Raw genomic sequence first — 10,330 nt, forward strand, 5'->3', positions numbered from 1 at the left:
TGGGAGTACTGTGTGAGATCGTCTCAGTGCTGGTGATTGAAGAGGTGAAGCTGGGAGTACTGTGTGAGGTGGTCTCGGTGGTGGGGATTGAAGAGGTGAAGTTGGGAGTACTGGGTGAGGTGATCTCAGTGCTGGTAATTGAAGAGGTGAAATTGGGAGTACTGGGTGAGGTGGTCTCGGTGGTGGGGATTGAAGAGGTAACACTGGGAGTACTGTGTGAAGTTGTCTCGGTGCTGGTGATTGAAGAAATGAAGCTGGGAGTACTGGGTGAGTTGGTCTCGGTGCTGGTGATTGAAGAGGTGAAATTGGGAATACTGGGTGAGGTGGTCTCAGTGCTGTTGATTGAAGAGGTGACGCTGGGAGTGCTGTGTGAGGTGGTCTCGGTGGTAGGGACTGAGGAGGTGAAATTGGGAGTACTGGGTGAAGTGGTCTCAGTGCTGGTGATTGAAGAAGTGAAGCTCGAAGTACTGTGGGATGTGATCTCAATGATGGTGGTGAACAAGTTTGTTGTAGGAGTCGTGGTTGTTTCTGTGGTCCGGAGATAGGAAGAGGTGGGTGGGAGAGTAATGGTGGTGGACAATATACCTGTTGTACTTGTGGAAAAGGTGATTTTGGTCGTCGAGTCTGGGACAGTGCTAGTGGGAAAAGTAGGGTGGGTGATCTCAGATGTAGGCGTAGACCTGGTGACGGTAGTGGGGAGTGTGGTCACCAAGGTAGATGGAGGAGTGGTGTTTGTGGTATGACTGGTGATCGCTTCTGTGCTCGGGACAGGTGTGGAAGATAAAATGCTACTGCTGAGTGTTGATAACATATTAGTGGCTGTGGGCTGAGAGGCCATAGTTGTCACGGAAGCCACTGTCTTTGTGGAAGTGGTTGAGGAAATGATGGGGGTGGTAGAAGTCACTGCTGTTGTGAGGGGCGTAAACATGGGAGTTGGGGACAGGGTTGTATGGACGCTTCCAGTAGACAGGGTTGTCCTTTCTGTGGTTCTAGTTGTAGAGGAGATCGTAGTGTGGAAGGCTGTGTGTGTGGCTGAGACAGAGGAGGAGGGTGACACCGTCACTGTGGGAGTTTCCCTTGCCGTGGTGATAGAGGGAGAAGAGGTCACCGCTGACTTTCCTTCCTCAGTAGTGGTAATAGGGTAAGTGCTGGTGACCGTGGCCACTGGCGTCTGTGTCTCGGAAGTAGGGGTGTAAGAGCTGGTGAAGGCCACCTGCGTCGTGGTCACACAGATGGAGGTGGGGTGGGAGACGGTGATTATAAAGCTCGTTGGATACGCGCACTCAATGGTGGCCGCATAGACCAAGACAGTGGGTGGACTGGTTTCAACCTTGAAGGCAAACTTGGAGGCCGGGGTGGTTGAGGTATTGGAAGTGACTGGAGAACTGAGCAATGTTTCAGGTGTGTCATGGGGGGAGGTAGTGCGAGTCATAGGTGCATTTTCCCTGTGGCCTGGAGTGGGAGAGGCGATCTGGGGAACACCGAGTGGCCGCCCAGCCGTGCCTCTGGAGTGTGGAGAATTGCTGAGCGTGGCATGGGCTGCTTCCGCGGTGGGGAAAGGCACGTGAGAGATGGATGTGGTCGTGGATAAAGGTCCTGCATTGGCGGCAGAGCAGAGGAATCCACTGGTGAACCGGTGGGTCATGCTGTCACATCACACCAAGTAAGCTCCCACTCACCCATTTTCCAGCCAGCATCACAGAGGGCAGGACGTGCCACAGCTCACTCCTGCATGGGAGGCAGCTTGGAGCTGGGCGCTGTGGGATGCTGGAGCTCCCTGCCTGTCAGCTCCCAGGGGAGAAGTGGGGTGTGAGAACCCGCATCCCTCACCTGGCCTTGGCCTTGTCATGGCCAATCCTCCTGTCCTGGGATAGCAGAGCTTGGCAGAGCCTCCCTTCTCTCCCTTCCCTTTACTGGACACACCTGAGCCCCTCCTCCCTCTGCCCCTTTCTCTCCTCCCCCTGCTGCTGCCTGGAGTCCTCCTGTCCTCCCATTAGCCTTCTGCTCCCACCTTTGCTTCTCCCCACACCCTGCTGCTCTCTGGGCTGACGCTCGCTTTCAAAGAGAAAAAGAAAGAACACAACTATTTCCTGAGAGCAGGCGCATCACAGAAACCAGGAGACAGAAAGCTGCACAAAGACCACCAAGGTGGCTCACACCTGTCATCCCAGCGCTTTCTGAGGCTGAGACAGGTGATCACTTGAGGTCAGGAGTTCAAGATCAGTCTGGCCAACATGGTGAAACCCCATCTCTACTAAAATAATAATAATACTAACAAGCCAGATGTGGTGGCGTGCACCTCCTGAGGCAGGAGAATTACTTGAACCCGGAGGCAGAGGCTGCAGGGAGCCATGATTGCACCACTGCACTCCAACACGTGCCACAGAGCAAGACTCCATCTCAGAAACAAAACAAAACTGCACAGAGAACACCAAGGAGAAAAAGAGGCTAAGCTCACATGCTAATGACATCAAAGGGCATGGAGTGAGGACCACACGGAGAGGCAAAGAGACAGGATGGAGAAGGAAACTTCCAGAAAGAGCCACCTTGGTGGTGAAGAGTGAGTTCCAGAGACCTTAAGGCTTAGCGGTGAGTGTTCATCTCAGAAATAGACATATTCTTGGGCCAGGCGTGGTGGCTCACGCCTGTAATCCCAGCACTTTCGGAGACAGAGGCGGGTGGATCATGAGATCAGGAGTTGGAGACCAGCCTGACTAAGATGGTGAAATCCCGTCTCTACTAAAAGTACAAAAATAGCTGGGTGTGGTGACAGGTGCCTGTAATCCCAGCTACTCAGGAGGCTGAGGCAGGAGACTCCCTTGAACCCGAAAGGCGGAGGTTGCCGTGCGCTGAGATTATGCCACTGCACTCCAGCCTGGGTGACAGAGCAAGATTCTGTGTCCAAGAGAAAAGATACATTTTTCTACAACGATTCTGTTTTGGCCATGGGATTCATTAGTTTACAAGCATGAACCCCAGCCTGTGGATTTCAGCCTATTTCACAATGGCGAGACTTTGGATCAGAGATCTGGCTGTCGGGGATGCCGGGGGCAAGCAAGACAGGCAGCCACAGCAGATGGGAAGTGGGAAGTACCCAACCTCCTGACCCTCACCTCGGGCACAGCGCATCTTGTGGCTGAGAGCTGGGGTGTCACGTCCCAGCCTAGCTCGCAGGTGTCAGGGAAGTGGGGTCGGGGGTTATGAGAACCCCCAGGCTACAGTCCTTGGCTCTGGACTTGGTCCTGGAGGGGACTGAGAAGGGGACTCATGGGCCTCTAGGGTGGATGGCCTGGGATCAGGGATCAGAAGAGACACTGGAGGAAGAGAGAAGGGAAGCACAGAGGAGTTGGGGGTGTCCCTGCAGGGCGGAAGAGAGAAGCCCAGGACCCCACGCCGGGTCATCTCGGACGCACCCTTGGAAGTGAAGTGGACTTTAGAAGCTGCCCGCCCCAGCTCTGGTGCCAACAGCTGTCCCCTGACACAGAAGTCTGTCAAGGAGGGGAGGCCAGTGTGGAGGGGGTGCTGGGGCTAGGGGCATGAGGCAGGTGACAAGAAGGAGTCCAGGCAGGAAGGGCACTGCTCTGGGAAGACGTAACTCCCACCTTCCACCCTGCATCTGCGATACAGGTCGGGGCGCAGCCCCTGCAACCTGCCCGGCGCGTGGCGGAGAGTGACAGCGGGGACCCGGCTCCCTTGCTCCTTCCCAACCTGGCTGTTCCCTGCACCTGGCGCTCTGAGAAACCCCTCCTCATCCCCCCGGCCCCCAGGCCATGCCTCGGTTCTCCCTGCACACAGACCTCCAAGCACCCCTCCTTATGCCCCCTCCCCACACCTCAGAGCCACCTGCCTCTCCCCTCCCCTGGAACATCACATCAGGGGCTTCTCTCCAGCCCCCTCCCACCTCTCCCCCTCACCTGTGGCCCCTGGGGAGGCCTTGAGCATCCAGAGGAGGCCAAGGAACCACAGCAGCTGCATGGGCCCAGCGGGCAGGGGGCTGGGGCAGAGCAGGCTCCAGGGCCGGGACAGCGGCAGGGACATGGCCCGAGGTGTGCACAAAATGAAAGTGCTGGTTATCTGTTCCGCTGAGCCTGAGAGTTGAGCACAGCCTCACCTTTGTACCGCCCCACCTCACCCCTCTTCCCCCCTTCTCCCTGCATCCGGACAGACCAACGTCAGTGCTGTGGGAAGCAGAGAATGAGGAAAAAGACAGGACAAGTCCAGGAGGTGTCAGGCAGGGAAAGCTGCTGGTGGCCCAGCCCCACAGCCTGCCTGGCCCACATGGAGCTTCCTGGGAGCTGCCCTCCCTCCCCCACATACCTGGAGGGTACCCTTGATCGAGCGCTTGGACTCTGCAGTCTGGGCCGCCTCCTGCAGCCTCTCCTTAGTTTTAAAACCCAGGTTGGGAAGGAATGAGGAAGCTGGGTCCCCGCTGCACTCTAGCCTGGGCAACAGAGCAAGACTCCATCTCAAAAAAAAAAAAAACTAGTTTGGACCTAGAACACTGCCTTTCCTAGGTAGCAACTATTAGGAAGGTTGAATCTATCCAGTTTGGGCAAAGGTGTGAAGAATAAATGTTCTTACCCAGCTGGTGGGTGTGTAGGTGGGTTGGGTTGCTTTAAAAGGGTAATTTGACACCATGGAATACTATGCAGCCATAAAAAACGATGAGTTCATGTCCTTTGTAGGGACATGGATGAACTTGGAAACCATCATTCTCAGCAAACTGACACAAGAACAGAAAATCAAACACCGCATGTTCTCACTCATAGGTGGGTGTTGAACAATGAGAACACATGGACACAGGGAGGGGAGCATCACACGCTGGGGTCTGTCGGGGGGAAATAGGGGAGGGACAGCAGGGGGTGGGGAGTTGGGGAGGGATAACACGGGGAGAAATGCCAGATATAGGTGAAGGGGAGGAAGGCAGCAAATCACACTGTCACGTGTGTACCTATGCAACCATCTTACATGTTCTTCACATGTACCCCAAAACCTAAAATGCAATAAAAAAGGGGTAAAGCTAAAAATAAAAATAAAAATAAAAATAAAATAAAATAAAAGGGTAATTTGGTGACATCTATTAACATTTTAAATGTGTGCCCTAGGACCCAATAATTTCACCCTCCATCTCTGTGTCCAAGAAGCATTCATGAGGATGTTTATCGACTCTAGATTACGGCAATTTTGATGGAAAGTGGAAACAACCCAGACTGAATTCTTTCAATCCAGAAAGAAGACGGAAGCATCACACTACAGAATACGATGCTCAGGCCGGATGTAGTGGCTCACACCTGTAATCCCAGCACTCTGCAAGGCCGAGGCAGGAGGATCTCTTGAGCCCAGATGTTCCAGGCCAGCCTGGGCAACATGGCAAGATCCCACCTCTACAAAAGAATACACAAAGATTCGCCAAGTGTTATGGTGCGCACCTGTGGCCTCAGCTATTTGGTAGGCTGAGGTGGGAGGATCACCTGAGCCCAAGACGTCAAGGACAAAATGAGCCCTAATAGAACCACTGTACTCCAGCCTGGGCAACAAAGCGAAACCCTATCTCAAAAACAATTATGAATATAAAATTAGGTCAGGGCCAGTTACAGTGGCTCATACCTATAATCCCAGCACTTTGGGAGTCCAAGGTGAGGGGATCACGAGTTCAGGAGTTTGAGACCAGCCTGGCCAATATGGCAAAACCCCATCTCCACTGAAAATACAAAAACTAGCCAGGTGTCATAGTGCACGCCTGTAATCCCAGGTACTCGGAAGGCTGAGGCAGGAGAATTGCTTGAACCCAGGGGGCGAAGGTTGCAGTCAGCCAAGGTCTCACCACTGCACTCTGGCCTAGGTGACAGAGCAAGACTCCATCTCAAAAAATAATAATAAAATAAAATAAAATTAGATCAGATCACACACGGTTGCTCACACCTATAATCCCAACACTTTGGGAGGTCAAGGAAGGAGGATCACTTGAGGCCAGGAGTTCAAGACCAGCCTGGGCAATATAGTGAGACCCATCTGTACNAAAGAAAGAAAGAAAGATCAAAAGAAAAATAGGTCTGACCATCCCTAAGGGAAAGAGCTTTGCAGATAGAAACTGCAGCTCTTCCTCTTCCCAGCAGGCTCAAGGCACAGGATTGCAAAGGCAGCCAGCGAACTCACCAAGGCCAGGCCCGCTGGGAGATCTTCGAGAGGGGCTGTGCCTCTCATGTCTCTTTATCCAGAGTCACTAAAGGGACCCTAAATAAGAGGCAATGTGAATATCCACCAAGCAACACTGTCTGCCCACCGTTCGTGCAGCTCGCTGCACCGAAATCCAGTGAAGACATTATACAGCCCTGGCCTCAGGCGTGTGTGGTCAGGTTGAGGAAGTGGGCAAAGAAACGAAAAGCCAAAACGTCCAAATGAGGTGGAGCTCCGAGCCAGACAATGACACATTGGTGGCAGCTCAGGGGAAGGGCCAACAGGGAGCAGGGCTACTCTTGGGTCTTCCACTTCGATTTCTTAATACATTTGACCAATTTGCCCAGCATGAAGATACTCATTTGCAAAAAGTTTTCTTGTTGTTTTTCAGAGCACTCTCCGTGGAAACAGCTGAAGCCAGGTGATCAAGCACCACAGCCAGGCAAGACGCTGCAAACCAAGCTTGAGTTTCCGGGGGTTTCCAGTCTTTTTTTTTTTTAAGGATCAAACACCATAAAATGACCATCACTGCGCTGGAGACACAGATATAAATGGAGAATGGATCCTTGTTGTAAGTAAATATCACCAGGCTCCTGGGGAGATGGATCCCAGATCCCTCCCCAGCCACTGCCCCTTCTGTCCACCACCCCTCTACTGCCCACACCCTCTTCTGCTCCAGCCCCTCAGCCCCCTAACCTCAGCCTCTGCCCTGCTCCAATGGCTCAGAAATTACCTGAGCCATTTCTACACCTGCAGTGCCCTCTCCATCTTCCTCTTTCTCTCACCCTGTGAAAATCCCACCTGTCCTTTACAATTCTACACCTTCCTCACCTCCTCCAGGAAGTCATGTGCAATCAGGAGGTGACCTCTTCCACTCCTGAAATTTTTTTTGTTTTGTTTTTTGGGGTTTTTCTAGATGGAGTCTCACTCTGTCATCCAGGCTGAAGTGCAGTGAAGCAATCTCGACTCACTGCAACCTCTGCCTCTGGGTTTAAGAGATTCTCTTGCCTCAGCCCAAGTAGCTGGGATTACAGGTGTGTGCCACCATGCCCCGCTAATTTTTTTTTTCTTTTTTTTAGAGATGGGGTTTCACCATGTTGGCCAGGCTGATCTCAAACTCCTGACCTCCAGTGATCCTCCCACCTTGACCTCTCAAAGTGCTAGGATTACATATGTGAGCCACCACACTTGGCCCACTCCTGAAATTAACAGTCCTCATTATAGATATCTCTCCTATGATGCGTACTTATCATTTCCTAGCTGGAAGCACAGTCATTTGAACACCTACCCAGAAGGGAGAGTGAAAGGTGACATCTTTGCATTCTGAACTAGGGCAGTGGCCACTTTGCCTGGGAAAGAGCCTGGGAAGGAGCCCCACCCCACTCAGGGAGGCGACAGATGAACTAAGACCGTGGGAGTCCTCCATCTGCTGTTCCAGAATGCTCCATGCCCACGTTGGGGTCCAGCCTTCACGGGGAAGCTGGAGAAGATAGAAGGGAAAAAAGAGTGTTCTACCGGGGCTGGGAGACGTGTCTATAATGTCAGATGCAGCTGACTGTAGGCTGCCCACACACAACTGAGACCCAGAGGTGGCTCCAGAAATTAATAAGGTTCCAGCTGGAGCTCCAGACAGGCAAAAGGACAGCTGGAGAGAAGGAAGGAGCAGAGCTGTGCAAAGACTATGCTGACAATGGAGGTGTCGGTCCAATTGTCAGTGACACTCGCCATCAGGCCCCTTCCTAGTGACACTGAAATGGGACCCATGGGAAGTCAGTGGGGGGCACTGGCCTCCCTCCAAGGTCACTTTTGTCACAGATACCTGGGACAAGACATGAATCCAGAAACGTACAGGCTGGGACCAGCTCCCAAATGTCAAGGATAAGGGAGGGACGTGTTGAAACAAGGGCTGGGGGCCAGACGCGGTGGCTCACGCTTATAATCCCAGCACTTTGGGAGGCGTAGGCAGGTGGATCACCTGAGACTAGGAGTTTCAGGCCAGCCTGGCCAACATGGTGAAACCCCATCTCTACTAAAAATATTAAAAAATTAGCCGGACGTGGTGGCGCACACCTGTAATTCTAGCTACTCAGGAGGCTGAGGTAGGAGAATCACTGGAACCCAGGAGGCAGAGGTTGCAGTGAGCCAAGATCATGGCATTGCACTCTAGCCTGGGCAACAAGAGCGAAACTCCATCTCAAAAAAAGAGTAAAGTCTCTCAAAGCCAGTGAGGGTTGGTGTAGCAGTCAGGAAGTGTCAGGTTATGCTCCAATAACAAATAGTCCTGGAGGCTCCATGGCTTACAAGAACAAAGGTTTCTTTCTTACTCATGCCACTTGCCCATTTTGACGTCTATGCTCTCATCCATTCTGTCTTCACTCTGGGACCTGGGCTAACCAAACCACCCCCATCTGGGACATTGCCAGGCTCATGGCAGTGGAAGGTGACAGAGGGCAAAACCACCAGCTGGCTCTTAAAGCTTCTTTCCAGAGATGCTATATGTCCCTTCCACTCGCATTTTGTTGGCCAAAGCAAGTCACATCGTCACCCTGGATATAAAATACTCTCAGGGAGAGGCGCTGCCAATCAGACATCAAGTGTGGTATCAGCGAGACAGGGAAAACAAATACTTGTTTTCCCAGGGCAGGAAAGTAAATATTCCCAACAATAACACAACCTACCACAGCTGGGATTCAAGCACGTAATGGTTTATGCAAATCAAGATCCCATCAAGCAGGATCAGACACTGCACTCCAGCCTGGGTGGGCGACAGAGTAAGACTCCATCTCAAAAAATAAAAAAAATAGGCTGGGCGTGGTGGCTGATGCCTGTAATCCCAGCACATTGGGAGACTGAGGCAGGCTGATCACTTGAGGTCAGGAGTTCGAGACCAGCCTGGCCAACATGGTGAAACCACATCTCTACTAAAAATAAAAAATTAGCCAGGTGTGGTGGTGCATGCCTGTAATCCCAGCTACTCGGGAGGCTGAGACAGGAGACTCTTGAACCCAGGAGGGTGGAGTTGATATGAGCCAAGATGGTGGCACTGTACTCCAGCCTGGGCAACAGAGTGAGACTCCATCTCAAAAATAAATGAATAACTAAGTAATAAAAACAAAACACCTAAAAATTCCAGAGGAAAATTTAGGAAACTATATGTATAATTTGGGAGCTGAGGAGATTATTTTAATCAACACAAGAAACCCAAAAGCTGGGAAAATAAAATTACACATACCCTATTACATTAAAAAGTAACATTTTGTGGGGGAAGTTTACCAAAACAATACGAAGCAGTGGCAGAATTATTTGCAATCTGAATGGCAGACAAAGGGTTAATATCTGTGCTCTACAAAGAGCATTTACAAATTTATATTTAAAAAACGCACTGTTCAACCTGATCTTCCTGGACATTATATATTTAATTCATCTTAAGATAGTTTCAGGATCACAGTATAATTTTGTTGGTTTTTTGAGTCCTGTAGTATGTTTATGACATTGGAATCATAGGTAAAATGTTTTTCAATAAATTTTTCAGACTTCTGTTTTCAGCTGGGCAGGGTGGCTCACGCCTGTAATTCCAGCACTTTGGGAGGCTGAGGTGGGTGGATCACTCGAGGTCAGGGTCAGGAGTTTGAGATCAGCCTGGCCAATATGGTGAAACCCCACCTCTAATAAAAATACAAAAATTAGCCAGGTATGGGGGAGCACACATGTAATCCCAGCTACTTGGGAGGCTGAGACAAAAGAATCTCTTGAATGCTGGAGGCAAAAGTTGCAGTGAGCCCAGATCATGCCACTTTAGCCTCGGCGACAGAGCAACACTCCGTCCCAAAAAAAGAAAAAACCTTCTGTTTTCGTGTGAAGTTTGTTCGCTGTGAAGTTTCTTTTTCTTCCATCAGTTTCTCTCTTTCCTTCTCTTTCTGTCCTTTCTTGCTTGTTTCATCCAAGCATCGTGATTCCTACGATAAAATCAAATGCTTATTTTACACTTGCACAAAATCTCCAGAAACTTAAGATCACACAGGGGCATTTCAGGCAGCAGCCAGTTCTGTTTATCACGTTCTTATTGGCAGTTTCATTTATGACCGCTGCTTTAATGCAGTTCCTGTGAATTCATCACACACTTTATGATTGAATGCAAACAGCCCAGCTTCAG

The 10,330-nt window shown here is 51.0% G+C and overlaps 1 protein-coding gene across 1 annotated transcript in view; it reads right to left on the reverse strand.

Moving 5' to 3' along the window:
- The window catches only part of MUC3A (mucin 3A, cell surface associated), a 31,892-nt gene extending 27,710 nt beyond the window's left edge, over window positions 1–4,182 (reverse strand). Inside the window, exon 1 of the mRNA XM_017533534.2 lies at window positions 3,915–4,182. Coding sequence (XP_017389023.1) covers window positions 3,915–4,038 — 124 coding nt within the window. The 5' untranslated portion in view covers window positions 4,039–4,182. The remainder of the gene's footprint in view (window positions 1–3,914) is intronic.
- Window positions 4,183–10,330: the final 6,148 nt, after the last annotated feature.

The sequence above is a fragment of the Cebus imitator genome, unplaced genomic scaffold (assembly GCF_001604975.1).
Source record: "Cebus imitator isolate Cc_AM_T3 unplaced genomic scaffold, Cebus_imitator-1.0 Scaffold82, whole genome shotgun sequence".
NCBI lineage: Eukaryota > Metazoa > Chordata > Mammalia > Primates > Cebidae > Cebus > Cebus imitator.